The 19334-nt window shown below is 32.6% G+C and overlaps 1 protein-coding gene and 1 pseudogene across 3 annotated transcripts; both read right to left on the bottom strand.

Annotated features, from left to right (window-relative positions):
- Window positions 1-1535: 1535 nt before the first annotated feature.
- Window positions 1536-4630, bottom strand: LOC120154179 (probable protein phosphatase 2C 33). 3 transcript variants are annotated; one of them, XM_039165993.1, is made up of 6 exons: window positions 4184-4630; window positions 3216-3611; window positions 3006-3123; window positions 2550-2773; window positions 1978-2461; window positions 1536-1572 (listed from the first exon to the last, which is right to left on the bottom strand). In XM_039165993.1, exons 1-5 carry the CDS (start codon window positions 4436-4438, stop codon window positions 1982-1984), a joined length of 1473 nt encoding a protein of 490 aa, XP_039021924.1. In that variant the 5' UTR covers window positions 4439-4630; the 3' UTR covers window positions 1536-1572; window positions 1978-1981. The 3 variants fall into 3 exon arrangements, with proteins under 3 accessions (XP_039021924.1, XP_039021923.1, XP_039021922.1); XM_039165992.1 differs by lacking the exon at window positions 1536-1572 and adding an exon at window positions 1824-1901 and having other exon boundaries at window positions 4184-4629; XM_039165991.1 differs by lacking the exon at window positions 1536-1572 and having other exon boundaries at window positions 1957-2461; window positions 4184-4629.
- A 5664-nt stretch (window positions 4631-10294) lies between these two features.
- LOC120153883 lies at window positions 10295-19316 on the bottom strand (annotated as a pseudogene).
- Between the last annotated feature and the right edge of the window lie 18 nt (window positions 19317-19334).

The raw sequence follows: 19334 nt of genomic DNA, 5'->3' as shown, positions 1-19334 counted from the left end.
CAAAATCATTATTGCTATTCCATCCCCGATAATGAAGACACTCGTGACGATTTTTTTTCTTAAAATAAAGAAGATTCTTATTTCGGTAAATAATGTGATACTCGCTGTATTTATGAAATAAATAAGTCCATTTTCGAGATTTTGGTTGTACTTTATAGATTATTATTGAGTTCATATTTGATTGGATTATTGTCGATATCATTGTTGTTGAGATCAGATGCATGCATAAAAATAATAACATGTTTCACATGATAATTTATTAAAATCACAACAATTGTAAAAACCCAACAATGGTAAAATAAAATACAAAATTCAAGTAGAAATTAAAATGGTTTGTTCCAACCTCCATAGGCTTAAATATACACAAGGTGCCCAATATATGTCTCTTTTTTCAGTTTAGTGCCTAACGTTTATTTTATTCCAGTTTAGTGCCTAAAGTTTTATTGCTTTACTCATTTAGGTGCTCGGGCCGTCAACGGCGTTAATTTCTTCTATTAAGTGACACGTATCACACAACATGATAATTTTAAAATTTTATTTAAAATTAAAAATTATATATATATATATATATATATATATATATATATATATATATATTAAAAAGAAAACACAAATATTGAAATAAACCCAAAACTTTGAAAACATTCATTTAAACCTCAAAACCCACGTTAGCCGACACCTCTTGTCGTCGACGAAGCTCCACCTGACCTCCCCTCCCCTTGGCGACCAAAACCCCCATGAAATCGTGACCGATTGGCGACGAATCAACATTTTATACCCCGCGAACCCTAAGATAAAAATATCGATCCCACGTGATTCCAATGGTTGATCGACGGTCGATCGGTCACGATTTCATGGGGGTTTTGGTCGCCAAGGGGAGGGGAGGTCAGGTGGAGCTTCATCAACGGCAAAAGGCACCGACCCGGCATGGGTTTCGGGATTGAAATGAAAGTTTTCAAAGTTTTGGGTTTATTTCAATATTTGTGTTTTCTTTTTAAAATATAAATGTATAATTTTAATTTTTTAATTTTAATTAAAAATTTTAAAATTATCAGATTGTGACAAGTGTCACTTAACATCCCGTCACTGCTTGACCCATTTTGAGTAACGAAATAAAACGTTAGGTATTAAATTGGAACAAAATAAACGTTAGAGACCAAACTGAAAAATGAACATAGATTGGGCGCATTTTGTATATTTAAGCACACACAAAAAAAAACAATTTTTTAGTATGGAAAATGAAACATACATTTCTTTGACAATTAAAAACAAAAATGGGAACTTGGATTCCAACTTTCCAAGGTTTAGATTTGAAAATCGTGCCATATGCTTCGATTTAAAGTATTCTCATACAGCTGATTTGAAACGATTTCATATGAAAATGGATTGTATAAATAAGTTAATAAAAATTCCCCCAAAAAAAAACAAAATTAGCATTGATTATGGAAGGTCCCATCTGATTTATACTCACCAACTTGGTTTAACCAATTAGCTCTGGCCAAATTCTTACAAATATATATATATATATATATTCAAATTGAGTTAGTTGGTCACCAAGAGATCATTTTGATGCTATTCAAACCACAAAAACCAAATATCTGTTGCTGCAAACAGTTCACAATCACACACATACACACACACAAAATATCATTTTCATGTCAAGTTGATTCCTAAAAAGGCTTCATTCTCAAAATATATAAACACACGACATACGCAATACAAAGGAGAGTGATCAAATCAATATATATTATGAAATCAAAAATAGATGGAGATCCTTTACAACAAAAATAAAAATTCTTTCTACAGCACTAGTGACTTAGAGAGAGAAAGGACAGATTCCCGGACTCTAATACAGCCGGGCTTGCCTCTCGGGTCCAATTTTTTCAACATCAATCAATGTTCTGTGGAAAAAGAAACCAGTATAATAGAAGCAAACCAAAATTCAATTTAATTTCAAAAAAAAGGTACTAACCACACCACCTCATTTCCGAGCCTTCTCATCCTCCTTCCCTGGAACAAACCTTGGGAGATTCAAAAGTGTGTCGACACGAGATACTCCATCAAGAGAAGACCAATCTATTCCTAATTCTAAATTCCTTTCCAGCTGCTTTGACTTTGATGAATCTTCATTCCCTCCGGGGACTACTTCGTCAGTTCGCACAGTTCTGTATCGGTCGAGACTGGTTAAGACACTGACACTATTGTCTTTCTCGCTATCATTGTTGACATGGTCCATTGAAGCTGGCTGCACTTTTGCCTTGGCATTGGAAGCATAAGTTAAGTTGCTTGAGTTGGAATCAAGGAAGAGACAGACGACAGCACAATCATCAACTTTTGAAGTCGGGTATTTGTATCTCCAAGCTCGAACTGCTGAATGAACCAAGGCTCGAGCGGCATAGGAACGTGTAGGGGCAGATGCTACAATATCTATCACTTCGTTGTTTGAAAGAACATCCCATATCTGCAAAGATATTGAGGAAAACCTTAGATTTCGAGTTAAGCAATCAAATGTCAGTATTTTGAATAAGAATTCATGTTGGCTACTTTACCCCATCTGTTGCCAACACAATAAATTCATCCTCCTCTGATAGGCGCCGATAATATACTTCAGGCACAGAGATCAGGCCAAAATCCTTGAGGCAAAAGTCCCCAAAAGCCCGTGCCATAGCCAGGCCAGGTGCATCATTGTTAGGCAGCCAAACTCTGGCAACTGTAGGTTCATCACGAAGAGCAAAGACACGACCCTTACATCTTCGAATTCTCTCCTCTTCCGCTGTAAAGGGAAAAGAAAAAGAAAAAGTGTATTTAACATGTCAGCTGGTGAAATCTTCTCTCTCAACTGCTTCCAGTAATGAAAACTGTATCGAGAATGTACAGAAAACACAAAACTAAAGGATACATGAAATGTCAGATGAGCCAGCCAGCCAGAGAGCACAATAACGTAAAAAGCATAAATGTATTTGCACGCACGCGTGCAGTTAGGATATACTAGAACAGACATGCACCTGGAAGATTTGGTTTGAGATCAACAGTCAACTGAACTGCAGTAAGTGAATTGTCTTTGTCCCTAGAGGCCAACACAGCTCTGGAGTCCCCAACATTGCCAATGACTAGGTATGGACCCTATACAACAAGGAAAGAGACTTACGATTAGCTATGAAACTTACCATAAAATAGTTCTTCAAATAAAGCTTTTAAAAGTTGATGCTGCATACCTGTTTGACCAACGTTACAGCTGTTGTTCCACTACAGAAGCAATTGATATTTGTATGCAATCTAAGTTCCCTGTCCATAGCCTTAAAAGCCTTCAGAAAAGACGCTTTAAGAGTCTTAAAAATCTCGATCTCTGGGAGCTTTTCCATTTCATCAAGATTTACAGAGGTCCTAAAGTCATCATCAGCAGATATAAGAGCAGTTTCTTCGGAGTTCACGCTTCCTGCAGTGTTCAAACTGGTCTTTCTGAGAACATCCTCACTGGATATATTGACTTCCCAGTGAGCACTCAGTTTTAAGGGAAGATGGTCCCTCACTTTCTTTGCTACCATGTGACCAAAGGGACCGTGGCCGTCAAAAACACCACACAAAACTGTATCTGCTCTGGAACAAAAATTCTGGGGAACAACAGCCATGAATAGTGAGAAATGGAACATGATAATGCAGAAGAACAATATTGGTAACCATATTAACAATATCTAATACGAGAGAACAGTTATTTGCATCACAAATCTGTTATGACTATAAACTTTTATCCTTCCTCTGACTACAAAAAATAAGATACATGTTACAGGGATAAAAAAAGCCAATTAAAGGGAAGAAGTTGCATTCAATTAACACGACAATATTGCTTTCCCTCTAATTAGACAGCTATGAAGATATGTTCACAGGTAACCTAAAAGTTACATACACAACTTGAAGATAATACAAAATTTAATGTTAGCCGAAACATATTAAAATTAACTTAACATTACAGAACTAAAAGATACTGACAAAGCAACCAGGAAAGAAGGGAAAGTTCCATTATCCAATAAATATTATACTCCTAAATAATATAAGATCTATTACAATTCTTCAAAGCTACAAAAGGATCATGACACACAAAGCCAAATATATTAAACAATAATCGGTTGACCAGTTTGATAGAAACAGGATTCATGTGAAAAATGGATAAAAGAAAGAAACTAACCTCCCAAACAATCATGGCATCCTGGTTGGTTCCTTTCTTGCCTTGTTGAGTATAGAGTGAAGCAACACCACTACAGCCATTCAAGAACAACCTCCCCGGAATCCTATGCAATGTTTCTCCCTTGCTGTAGTCGAAAGACCCTGATTTCTTCCTCAAATACCCCTTCTTCCAGTAGTCGAGAGCCTGATGAGGGGAATGGGATAGATGCGACCCCGGGATAGGGCTCCTGCTTTCAGCAGAGAAACAGGACCCCATTTGGAGGGCCCTGATGATGCTTAATATGCACTCCAGACCAGCTAGACAACCACAACCCCTATTCTCAGTTGATGGATCCGTCAGAACTCGTTGGGTTAAGTCCTCGAAGAGACTCTTCCCAACTTTCTAGATAGCTAACGTTGCAGATTAATCCACTAATAACCTTTAATTGTAAAATCCTTCTTTCACCAAATCTAAACAATCCTTTCTCAATTCAGAGCCAAAATATCCTATTTGCCAATTGAAAATTCCTTGATTGGTTCTTCAATCGCTTAAAATTCCCCTTCAAAATCACAGCCTTAAAATAACTTTTCCTTTGAGTTTCTTCCCAAATCACTTGAATAATTACCTTAAATAAGAATTTTCCCGATACCCTTTTTCACTTTCAATCCAATGATCAGACCACTACACGAATTCAATCTCTTGAACTGCATCCATTAAAAAGAAAAACACTCAGAATAAAAGAAAAAAAAGGAAAGGTAAATCCTTGGTTTCTAATACATGAAATGGATCAGAAAGAAAATAATAATAACAACAAAAAACTGTAAAGGCATATGTGTTGGGGGGAAAAGGAGATCTATAGATGCAAATCAACAGCAAAGAAGCACAATTTATGGGAATCATTAATTATACATTGAATAACTCCACCAGAAAAAAAATGCAAGACCATTTTCAATGAACAAGGCCAAAAGTTGTTAAGAGTCGTATAATTCAAACAAGAAACCACCCCAAAAAAGAGCAGTAAAGAAGAACAAAAACAAAAAACAAGGCCATGGGTTAGTGAAAATTGATTGAAGATAGAGAGGGAGAGAGGGGATACCTGAACACAGTTGTTCAAAGAGGAGTTATAGTTAAAAAAATAAGGAAAAAAAAGGAAACAGCAAATTATCTCATAATTCTTTTGGGATATATTTTCGTGAGGACAAGAATTGAAGATGATACAAAATGTTATTTTTCTTTACATATATAGCAAGAAAGGATTTATACTTTTTAATTAGACTTTTATTATATTCGGGTGTGTGTTTAATTAATTAGTAGGGTACAACAATAATCAGTTTTTCGAATTTAGCAATGAACTTTAAATATTTCAATTTTAATATCATTTAGTACATGATAGTATAGGTTAAAAAATAACTCTCAACCTTTCGTCATTGAATTTTCACACCTATGATATTCATGGTGCTAAAATCCGAAACTTCAAAGAACAACAACAATTCATTTACCACAAATTTAATATCAAATTTCAATTTATCTGAATTAGGGTACTTCTTTAATAATTGGTGATATGATTATTTTTTATAGAAAATTATTATTTTTATTTGCCGTGCGCATCAATTGTCATTTGTTATCATATTAACATCAAAATATTCGTATTTCGCTCATCTTTTTTTTTCAATAGTAAGTATACATGATAATGATTTTTAAAAATAAATAAATTTCTGATTACATGTGTATATTTTTATATATTTTATATCATTCAAATAAATATTAAGACTACGTAAATAATTAAGTCAACATTTTAGATACGAGTTACAGAGTCAGAACATCTTATGTTAATTATAGTAATAAATATTGTATTTTTATATTACTTTTATTATGATTGAAATATAAATTATCATTTGATATACGATTACTGGAAAATATAATACATCTAAGATAATATCAATCAACTTAAAAGAGGTAGGGTTTTCGTAACGCACATAAACTTTCTATTTCATGGTCACGTATTCTTCTAATTCTAGCACATATATTTTTGAATTTTTTTAGAGCACTTAATAAAATTATAGATGAATCCATCAAGTGACCTTGGGTAAAAAAAAGTATTATTCTTTTTAGAGATCTTTGGTTCGAACAATTATATATGTAAGGTGTGTGTTGTCAATAAATTAAGAAAATTATGAATGAATAACATCTTGTAATCATGAATATACCTAGGCGGGGGCGGTCGCCCCCTAAAATTTTAAATTTATCATATATTTTATATTTTTTCCATATATTTTCAATTGAATATAGGTCTTCGTGCTCCCTAAAATTTTATAAGTTTAAGTTTGTCACCTCTTGAATTTTATAAATTCAGGTTCAACTCACTAACATAAAATCTCACGTCTGTCTTGCTTATAATTACTCAGGCTATTTAAAGAAAATTATATGCAAAATAAATAAAATTTATAAGACAGCCAATTGGGGACTTTGATTCTTAGTTTTTTTTTTCTTTTGGAGTTTGGGTTTAATTTTTCTGTTTCAATTTCTCCCTAATCATTTTTTTATAATTCAAAATTTGAGATTTATTAAAAAATTTGAAAAAAATGCTTAACTGATAAATTTTAATTTTTGATTAATTAATCGCTTAATAATATATTTTGTAATATAGTTATTTCATCTAATATTTAATAATAAATAATATATTTATAATCAAATTTTAATTAAATAATTAAATTAGAACTTAAAAATTAATCTATTTATAATTTGAAATAATAGTTAAATAACCTAAATGTATTTGACCGTATATCAAATTACATGTAGAGGTGGTCAAAATCACAGGGACGCTACTGCTAGTTGCCATCTACCTTCAAAGAGACAGCCAATTAATACATGAGAAAATTAATTCAATATTTTTATTTCGAGTCAAACCTAGTCGGCCGCCTCACTCTTCCATTAAGAAAACAATGAGATTAAATATAAAATAAATGTTAAAACTATACTTTTTTTGTATGAATAATTATTTAAAATCCTTTTTTTGAATCATCTTGAATTAAGATATTTAACGTTATAATTATAATTATTTTAGGTGTTTGTGTTGTCAACAGCGTTAATTTTTTCTGTTAAGTGACATATATCACAATCTCTAATGATTTTAAAATTTATTTTTTAAAATATTAAAAATATTATTATATTTATTAAAAAATCACTAATTTCTCTTAATTTATAAAAAAACTCTAAATCCCCAAATTTTAACCTTAACCCGCCGCCGTCGATGTAATTACTACCATCCTCCTAGTCATACGTTGTCATCAGTGACGAATCCAAAAATTTTAAAATGGAGAACCAAAATTTTAATATTATTTTATTACAAATAATGGGTATGCAATTTTTTTTTCTTTTTTCTTAACATATTAAATTAAATTTCACCATTTTTCTAAAATAATAGGGATGCACTTGGCCTCCTATGGGACTTAGTGCATCTGCCCCTGCCCGGTGTAGTTGTCGTCGATTGGCCGTTAAAATCATAATTTTTATCTTAGGTTTCACGGGATATAAAACGTTAATTCGTTGTCGATCGATCATGATTTCATAGAGATTTTGGTCGCCGGGGTGGTGAAATCAGGTGGAGCTTCGTCGTTAGCAAAAGATGACGATCAATGTGTGTTTAGGGTTAAAATGGGATCTTCGAAGTTTTAGGGTTATTTCAAATTTTTAATATTTTTAAATATATGTATAATTTTAATTTATTTGAATTTTTAAATAAATTTTTTAAAATTATCATTATTGTGACTTGTGTCACTTAACGGGAGAAATTAATACAGTTGACGGTTTGGACACCTAAAATGATAACGTTTGTAGCTTTAGACATCGATATAAATAAAAAAAATACTTTAGACATCTACTCATGAAAAGTAATATAATTTAGACACTTATTTTATATTTAACCCTAACATATATATATATATATATATATATATTTATTTATTTATTTATTTAAAATTTTGAATGACATTAATTTTAAAATTACAAGTTTTAGGTTAGCATCAGATGTAAAGACGACGCACATATGATATTAATGACTGCATATGAATACTGTTCAACTATATATTTATGTATTTATTTATATATGAATTGCATTTTATCTATATTTTTAATTTTTTGACTGTCGGCGGTCTTTCACGGAAGCTACTCTCAACCTGGCGTTGAGGGCAGCCTACTATCCTACCTCTCCTTACCCTATTGCATATGGGAATTGAGTTTTATTGTTGTTGTATTATATGTAAAGACGACAAAATATAAATCGTCTAATGAATTTAAAACAGTTCCGCTTTGAATTGAATAATTTATTTTGATTTTGAAAAATGGTTGTGGGATGGGACATGACATGTAGATTTATGATAATTATTTAATATGTTTTTGTTTCGTCTTTTCATATACAAATATAATTTTACTTTTATATAGATATAATTACTAGAATAGGAAAAATAGAAAATATTATGCCAAAAGTCTTAATTCTTATAAGATAACTCTCTCTCTCTCTCTCTCTCTATATATATATATATATATATAGTATCAAGGGCTGCTATGAATCGAGCCGTTTGCCAAGATCACAGCAACACGTACCTCGTCTGCATCCTTTCAATTTCCTTTATTTTACAATTTTTTTAGTATTTCAATATAACACATCAACAATAACGTGACGCATACATATCTATAATTTAATGATAAATTAAAATTCATTAAAAATTAAAAATCCATATAAAATAATTCATAATTTAATGCCGTTAGGTCTTGAAAATATATTAAATGAATGCAATAACGTGAACATCAATGAGTAGTCTTAACCAAAACAGAAAGGGATTGGGATTATTACAATTTAAGCCCAGTTTTGATAAGATTATGGGTCACACGATTGCTTATCCAGTTTATTTATAAATAAAAACAAATTCCTTATACAACTTAATGCAGTGTTTACAAGATATTAGATTTTTTAAATAAAATTTGAACCTTGGAATCTCAATATTACAGAAACAACAGATCAGAAAAAAGTCTTCTTTATAAAAGATGTTTATACTATTTGATTGAGATTAATCGATCAATAAATCATATAATAATAATTATATATATATATATATATATATATATATATATATATATATATATATATAGCCTCAGTTACGTTGCCTTATAATAATAGCATCAGCATGTGCTCACTGAAACAAAATGGCTCCATGCCATTCATCTTTCATATCACACCATAATTGCTGAGGATAAAATTGGGTAGAAATCCTGGAGCAAGTTCAACGAGTGAGGCAGCCGTCTCTCGCACCGCAAAGCTGGTAAATGCCGACTTAGAAAACGCAATAAACGCTTCCAACCTACTGTACCACTGCACATCAAAGTCAGTACCATACCAAATCATAGTTAATCCCCCTTTTATTCCTTCCATTTAACTGCCAAGTGCCAACCTCACATCGTTTTCTTACATAGAATCACCACAAAATATCATTGTTCATCGATGACCAAATTCGAGAATCTAAATGGTTGTAGGATAGCTTCCTCATAGCTATCGGCAAGGGCAGCCACTGTTAATATATCAATTTGTTTGACTGATCCTTCCCCGCATCTCGTACGTTTCTTGATCTGCCCTTCGATGTTACGTCGGACTTTGATTACCTTCCTTTCTCAAGTGATCGATGGAGAGAGACCTTCCCTTTAGCTCCCCCACTTGCAACACCCTCCCTAACAACTAAAAATACATTTCAACGCCAACCTATGACATACTGACGCATCTTCTTTACTCCTCTCCACAAATTTTAAAATATGATATCTTTTTATATTTTCAATTTTATACGAGATAAAGGGCACTTGATTTAAACCAAAAGTAGAAAGATGTAATCCCTTCCAAGGTAAATTTAAATAAAAGATGATGTAAGAACTACCCAAACCTAAAAACAAGCTAAGAGAACCTAAAATAATTCCAATACAAAATAACCTGAACCAAACTAGTTGTATGAACAACGAACGGCCAACCCCAGTCAAGCCCTCCCTAACTCCCGCTTAAGCCGTTGTGGCCTATCAAACCCAACCCCTAAGTTGAGATCAGTGGATACACAGAGACAACACGCAAATGAAAAAATTGAAAGATTAGGACTAAAGAGTATATTTTACATCCTTTTCATCCTTGACGACTTCCAGGGACTTCAGATCCTCCATCAACAGTTCATACTCACGCTGAACCTCTATCATTTCATTCCTAAGCTTTTCTACCTGCATGAGTTAGGTTAGGTTTAGTTAAAAGTCCAGAGTGATTGATGCAAGATTTCATAAACCAACAAGCATTTGATACCTCGACTGTAAGTTCTTCCCCTCTCTTGTCATACTCCGAGCATCTAAAATACACAAGTATTTTCCAGCAATCAGCTGCCAGATTATTGTTGGCCTAAATTTTGAGACTAATGACTGCTTATCACTAAATACATGTGAAAATCTATACATATGAAATTGATGTTTTTCAAGAACTAATAAAAACCATGTCAAAATATTCTACTCACTTTGCACGAAGTTTCCTGTTTTCTTGCATCAAGTTCTGGGTTTCTTGATCTTTCAAGTGATTTGCAGTAGCATTTAGAGACTAGGCCAAGAAGAAAAAAGGCACGCAGAACGTTAGCAATTAGAATCCATTATATTAATGAAACATGATATACACACACAGACACAGTACGAGCCGGTAAAAGAAAACCAAGTTCCCAAACTTCTATTTATAGAAAGATGGAACTGATAAATGCTACTGAATTCTAAGTAACCAGCTAAATACAATTCACGACTGGTTAGCAATCATACAATGAGCAGGAAGTCTGGAAGGATTTGCATGCATGGAAGAGTCACGCTTCCATTGAACTAGATAACAATAAATTAAGTTGCATACTTGCATGTTTTAGCAAATAAACCTCCTCTTTGAATTCAAATAGTCTAGCAATGCAAGATCATGCACCCTACACTGACCTGAGATGTGTTGGCACATGTCCCTGCTTTGAGTTTCACCTTTTCAATTTTTACCAAGTCAACCCGTACCTTCCTTTTTATAGGCAGTCCTGTTTAACCACAAGGCAACATGAGTTAAGGTTAAAAAAATCCTTCATATTAGTACCAAAAAAAGATTGATATAGCACCGTGCATGCTTCTTCCATGAGAGATTGGGATTGACTGCTCTGAAACATCTACACGTCGTCCTTTTGCTCTATCAGAAACCATATAAGTTCGATTCAAGCCAACAGATTCTTGTACATTGCTCTGTTCGGTAAAATGAGATGAAACATGAGATGCTGGTGGCCTAGACTTTTTCTTGATCTGATATCCAATTAGTCCGCAATGATAATCCCTGCCAGACAGAATAATGAGCTTCAGGCATCTATGATGAACATGATCTTAAAATCTCATGAAGAGAGCATCATCAAAAGAAATTAAGGATCACATTGCAAACAGGCAAAGAAGGCACAATACATGAGCCAAAATCTACACTTCAAAACCATTTTTTTCAAACAATCAAATTGAGTAGTTGCAATAGAAACAGTGAAGTACATAGTTTTATCCCAAACATACAATAAAACCATGGAAATGCGAGCTCCCTACCATAAACATCCATGGTAAGCCTCTAGATAGATTAATAGACCAAAAGGAATGCTGGACTAATTAGATAGGAGGAAAACCAGGAATAAAACTTTAAGTGGGAGAAACAACAAGCTATGGAAGTATACATGTGACTTAAGGTAGCGTTTAGTATCACTTGTCAGATCACTATAGTAATAAGATTATTAGGGGTCGTTTGGTTCACAGAATGTAAGATTACCATTGGGAATAAGATTACTGGAATGTTACATTACTTGACATATTACTGGGAGTTGTATTACCTTGTTTGGTTTGTTTGGCAAGAATGTAAAATTATAATGTTTGGTTGATGGAATATAGATAAGAAAATGTATGTTTTACCAAATTGTCCTTGAGATATATCTTTTAACAAGTTAAATTCTTAATATTAAAGTCAAAATATTACACAGAAGTTCATAGAAAATAAAATTTATATTTTCTAATATATATGCATGCAAATAACTTGATATATATTTTTATTTCTTTGAAAATACAGAAACATACTTACACCAGTGTAAGTATGTGTTAATTGCTACGATATTGAGTATACTTACACTTTGTAAGTACGTGTTAATTTCTAAGATATTGAGGTGTACAAACTTACCGGTGTAAGTGTGTTAATTTCTAAGATATTGAGAGATGTACATACCTACACCGGTGTAAGTATGTGTTAATTGTTAAGATATTGATAGATGTACATACTTATGTGTTAATTGCTACACCTTTTATTTTATTCATGCTACATGTATGAGTTGTACAACGAAATATTATATCAAATTATCTGACAAGATTAATAGAAAACATAAAAAAATTATAATATAGAAAACCTTTTATGAAAATTAATCCTAAAAAAATAAACGTAACAAAATACATATAAAAATAAAACTTGAATCAAGAACATACATAATAAATACTCAAAATAAAATAGAAATTTAGTATTTTTTACTTTTTATTATATGCATCGTATTATTTTATAATAAGTTTTAAAAATTTAGAACCATAAAAAAATAAATAAATATATATCATTGTATGTATGTAAAAAGGAAGGATCATTTTGAAATAACCATATTGTTTCAAAGAGTATTTTTGTCCTAAATAGAGGGAATTGACAAATACCTAAGAAAACAAAGGGAATTACATTTCCGGGAAAAGCCTAAAAATACGCTAATGTAGGTAATGCTTTATTACCCCTTGAAAGGAATGCTCCTAAACCAAACATGGGTATGTGATTCCAGAAAAGATTATCCCCTGGTAATGATCTTTTCTGCGAACCAAACTCTCCCTTAAGGTAATTTGATCACTGGTGATTTTATATTACAATATTTTGTATGACATTATAAATTACTAGTGATCTTAAAGTAAAATACTTTTCATTTGATAAAAAACAACCTACATTATTTGCCAATACAAGGAAAAGATCATTAGGAACAAAATTTTCACTTTTTTCTTGGTATCCAAAAAATTTTCTCTACAGAAAATTTTGGTGCATAAAAATGCACCATTAGCAACAAAACTAATTCACCTTAAACACAAGCCTCAAACTTTTTGGCCAAGTTTAGGGGTCTGCCATGAATTAGGTGACAGTTCTTCACATGATTTCCCCAATCTTCTTAGGACAGGTTAGTGAAAAATTATCATTGAAGATTACTTTACCATTAGCGATCCACTTGGATGGGAATCAAATCACTGCTTAAGGCAGTGATCTTTTCACTGCAAAGATTTAAGATCAGTGCAACGTAGGATTCTCGCATTACTAACAAACTCTGGTGTAATTACTGAATTCAGTCGCCCTAATTTTGGGATGATCACTTATACCAAGCATCCACTCAGACATTAAATAACAGATTACCAGTATTCCCATGTCATTTCCTTCAAGCGAGTTTCAAGCTTCTGAAAAAGGGAAGTTCTCTCAAAATCTTGTTTGTTATGCGTTGGCTCAACGAAATTAGCTTCCAAAACACCTGAAAGAACATAGTTATATTTTTTTCCTAAGACTTAAACGCACAATTAAATGGAGAAATACGGAATCAAATGTCAATGAGTTAATATATTCTTACCAACCACACCTCTACCCCTATTGTCTGAATAGCTAACAACATGCCAAAATGGCTGCAAAAGGGAAAAGAAAAGACTTTAAGAGACCAAAAATAGTCACTTGAAACAAACATGTAAAAAAATTGTGTGGAGCAGAACCTCCTTAAATACATCCATCCAGGCATGTAACACAAATCACAAGGAAAAAACCTTCCTCAAAGAAATATAGGCACAGATGCATCATATAGCAATGCAAAATAACTACTGATAAAGTATCCCTGAACCTGTTAAATTCCTGGTCATAAGACATCAATGACCATTTTGTTTAAGATAAAATAGAAACGAGTTATTTACAAGTTGGACAGTCATGCACTTCACAGGTCAGAAGCTATTTTAAAATTTTTATTAAGTTTCTGATTTTAACCTATTATCATTTTAGGTTGCCAGAAAACGAATATCTGATGTTCTCAAAATTCTTTGAGGCATAAGAAGGTCTGATGAAAATGAATAAAAGACCATGACAAACTATGTTTCTATACTAGAGTCCGCTATCTAACTCCGCCACACATAACATGCTTGAAAATCAGAAGCATTATGTTTTCTAGGAAAACCACAAATGAGCAGCATTTGAGACATGGAACAGAAGATATGTTGGTTTATTTAACCAAATGAAGTTACACCATTAGTCATTCGCATGTTTTATCCACAACATTAACAAAGAAAGTCTAACCATCTAAGAAGGGTAAAATATTTTTATGAAAGTTACCAGAATGAGACGGTTCTTGTGATAGACACAAAATCCATGGATATTAACTTGAGGAGCTTCTTTAAGGAAACCAATTGTAGATACAACTGCACCCTGCAGTTAAACCAGAAAGTAGAAATGTAATACATGGTAAAGTAAGAGACATTCAGGCGAGGAATACCATCATATCCATCCAAGCAACTCCAGTAGAATTTGCATAGGCAATACCCAACAGATGACAAGACTGTTAATTTCATATTAAATTACAGAGGAGGATGGTTGTTTAGACATCCAGAAAACGTTTCGCTATTAACTTGGGATGCAACATCATAGGACAACAGTGGTTCATATAGATCATTAGTTTCCAATTAAGATAAACATGGATAAGCAATGATGGTAATGCTAGGAATAAGTAAATAATACCTCCACAGATCCACAGCTTTGTGGTTTATACAAGATATACTCTATAAATTTCAGATCATCAGCAATGTTATGATGCTCAACAATTTCACCACGCAATATTACTCTGAAAGTTTCAGGAATTCGCAAATACAAGATGGACAAATATACCTGTACAGTGAAAAAATATGAATCCTTTTACTCATTAGTTTAACACAAATATACAAAAACTATAGACTCACACGAAGAGAATGATGGTAACGTCTAGCAACGTGTTGCTCATTTACAGCTTTCCAAGCAGGGATTGTATTGACATTTGTGGTGTCTCCACTAATGCGAATATCCTGCAACCAGAATCTTAAGATTTCATTTGAAAGACGGTGCAAAATATCTTGGGAAAAAGATAGAACAGCATGCACAAAATAATTTCAACCTTTTCATCAGAATCAAAGTCTAGCTCTGAACACCCATCATTATTGAGCCATAAATTGTAGATAATGATTTTTGTGCCATGGGAACCGATGTCATCAAACTGCAGTTAGATGGAGGTACGTGTGAAGTTAGTCAGACAAGAATAACTTCAAAGACCAAAAGGTTTCACAAATGTTAGATAAAATATATCACACAATATAATCCATTCTCCGGTACCCAAGACAAGGTGCTGAATAAATTCCAAGTAGATTTCAGTTTTGCACTGAATTTTGTTTTATCAATTAAATGTAATTTAGGAAATTATTTAAATTAAATACTGTAACCCAGGTTTCTCTTGTGCACTTGGCCATTATGCCTCTCAAAGAAATTAACAGGAAAATAATACAAAGAATCTTCTTAAAATCAAAACAATAAAGACACATAAGCTTTACTTGAATGTGGTGTTAGTTTTATGAGCTCAATCATGTCACACAAGCCAACTGTAAAAGAAAGACATATTAGGCTTAGAAGTCATTGAGCGAAGGTAAGAAAACTAAAAGTCAAATATAGTATTCACCAGTAAAAAGCTCAATTAAAGTATTTTCAAGAAAATCTCAAATAGCTCAGAGGTAGGATTAAGTTGCTTACACCGTGTGGTATTCCATTCAAGAAAATATCCTTAAATTCAACAAATAGTCAAATACAATGATCGATTTTTTTTCCTTTTTTGTTCTCTTCCATTTTGATTTAAGCATATTATCTCAAGCCTCATTTTTAGGATGTAGTGTTTGGTACCATTTCCAAAATCACAGGGTGATCTTATCACTTGTGATTAGAAATCATCTTATTTGTTTAGCAACAATTAGTTCTTAAGAATTAAAGGTCGTTATAATTGTGCTTGATATTACTGAAAACCAAATTTTGCAAATATTAATGTGACGAACAAATTCAATTAGCATCATGAACAATCATTGACAATAGCAAGAAGAATGTAAAATAAAAAAGAAAAATGTATAAGGCCTACTTGCTTCAAAAGCTCAGCTTCTGTTGAATATGGAGACCATTGTAACAAAATGGAAAGGTTAGATGCAAAATGTTCTCTACCATGCAACACATCCAACGTGCCACTTGACGAATTAAGCTCATAATCCACCTGCGGTTTGCAAAAGGATCTTATAGCATGCATTGGAAACTAACATAAACTTAATGGAAAGAGATGCTCACCATAGGTACAATTATTCTGTCATAGCCTGTCTTTGTCAAAAATGAATAAGACAGTAGACCAATGCTTTGAGTCAATGACCTGATCAAGGAATAAAGGGAATTAACAATTTAAAGGTAGCAATACAGGTCTAAAAAAATTATGATATTTTAAAAGACATATATATCGTTATTTCAATTATATTTTTCCCTTTCTGTAATTTCACTAAGTTGGTGTAACATGATTTATGACACCAAACTCTGTCGGAAATTATCAAATTATAAATTTATAAGTAACATAGATTATTTCCTTGTGTTATAACAAAAAGCCATTGAGAACCTTATCATCGCAAAAAGTTTCAAGTAATACCTAAGTTTGTTCCAAATTTTTTTTGAAGTCATCAGAAATTTATGAAAATGATGAATTTATCCTCTAAATCAACATGCAATAATAAACTTTAATAGTCTACCATTAAAAAAGTACAAGATGCAAGAATAGAGTTTTAATGCACAAGGTAGAGAATGGTTGTGGTAAAGGAACCAAACCTATCATTCAAATGGCTGCTGAAAACAATCACATCTGCTCCAAGTCTCATAGAACTAGTCTTGAAACCATTTCCATCTGGAAGTCAATAACTTTTGTAAATATAAAAGGAAAGATAAAAAATATTCCAAACATAACACAAGGTTTATACATTGTCCAATCGCGAATTTTGACTTCTTATCTGAAAATCCAAAGCTCATGCACCGACGCATTGCTTCAGGGTCCATTCCACCACCATCATCTAATAGAAAATTATCAAGTTTTGAGAGTTGCAAGTTACAAATATTTGATTAGACAACTTTCACAAAGAATAAAAATAAATGGATTATAAATGAAAACAGATATAATCATTTTTATTAAATAAAAAAAATACCTTGAATTGACAAAGCTGGACTCCCATCCCTAGGGTTTGATGTTTTATCTACAATGACAAAAGTGGCCCCATTTTGGATCTACCCAATTTGAAAGAAATAAGATATGAAGTGCAAAACAGTGAGAATTCATCAAGATAGAACATTGGGGAAACATTGTAGTAATCTACTTAACTGTGCATATATTTACAGACAGAAGAATGGCTATAATAGGGTAATAATGTGATACAAATTTCATATATGCTTGAGTTTTCAGTCATTGAACATATCAACCATAATCTTAATAAATATATACAAAAGAGGGTTTTCCTAGCCTAGAAAACAATTGTCACTTAGCTTTGATCTAGTTAAATATTAGGTATTAATGCATCCTTTATTTTATTCAGGTTGGTCTTATTCCCAACTTTTAATGATTATAGGCATACCATTACTAGTTAGATTATGTCTAGCAGATCTTCGGCATTAATAAGACTTCAAAGTATTGATTGCAATAGAAAATTTAAATCTCCTCATTACAGGTCAATTCACATGAACGTTCATAACCTGGTCTACCGTCCAATTGTAAGCATACATCAATGCCCTTGTTAAATCACTACATGCCGGAATCCCATACAAAATTTCAGACCAATTACCATAAACAAGACACAATAATGATAGTATTAAATCCTAGTTTTATGACTATTTGATATTATAATAAAGTTCTGCAAAATAATCCTACACCATGCATTTGCACCATTAAACAACATAGATATACTCCAGCCAACAAGTTGACATTCACCTCGTCAATGGCATTGTCAAGTAGTTCAGCAACAGCTGCAAACAAAATAAAGTTTAATCATGCAAAAGTAATCTTGCCAAATGAAAATGTAAGAAGCATAAAAATTATCAGCATTCAGCAGAAGCTAGACATACCGCCAAAGGCCCACTTATGCGAGGTGGCATTTGAATGAAGAAACAAGGGATGCACATGAAGATAATTTGTGCTATCTGTTGTAAAAATAAAATTTAATAAAAGGTAAAAATGTCAAATAAGGAAACACGATGCATCAGCGATCTGGGAATCACAATTCAATAAGTATACAAATGCAAAAATAACTGATGGCTGCCTACTTCGTAGCGTGACCTTGGAACCAGGCCCTTCTTCATAGCTCCCAGCTTCCAGAATTGTCGACAAATTGGCGCTGGCAATACGGCTGACGTTGAACAGACCCCTGTATCATCCCTGAAGACTGGCATTGCTCCAAAACACTAGTACTACTTTGCCCAGTACTTAAAGCATTATTTGAGCTTTTATTTTCTTCAGAGGCTTGTTTTCTAGTTTGAGTCTTGGAATTAAGAAGCCCAACAGATTGAACACTATGATTATTTAGCTGCTTTATCGTGCTCCCAACAGCACCAGGTTCCAATTTAACAGGCTTCACATCTGCCTCTTCAATTTCATCATCACTGGTTAAGTCCACAATTTCTATACCACTCATCTCCAAAACTGTAAATATAAATGAAAATAGACTTCAGCTAACATGTTAAAATCACAAAATTGCAATGTATGCTAAAATAGATTCCCAATCCCAATAGTTTCAATTCGCAGTAACTAAAGAAATTGGATTTCTTCAAATGAAACATAACCTAACAGAAATTATCTATGATACCCAGAAGTTAAGAGGTAAATAAATTAAAATAGGAGTAAAATGAAGAACCTTTAGGTAGGAACGCCTAACAGTTTCGGCGAAAAAGATTATGGAAGCCAAACTGCAACAGGGAAGCTGTACAATATCTGTTCACTTTAAGTTTCCCAGCATCAACCAAATAACATGAAAATCTATTGAAACCATAGCGTAAACT

Source organism: Hibiscus syriacus, unplaced genomic scaffold (assembly GCF_006381635.1).
Source record: "Hibiscus syriacus cultivar Baekdansim isolate YM2019G1 unplaced genomic scaffold, ASM638163v2 tig00111105_pilon, whole genome shotgun sequence".
Lineage (NCBI taxonomy): Eukaryota > Viridiplantae > Streptophyta > Magnoliopsida > Malvales > Malvaceae > Hibiscus > Hibiscus syriacus.
This window is presented reverse-complemented; position numbering and strand designations above follow the sequence as displayed.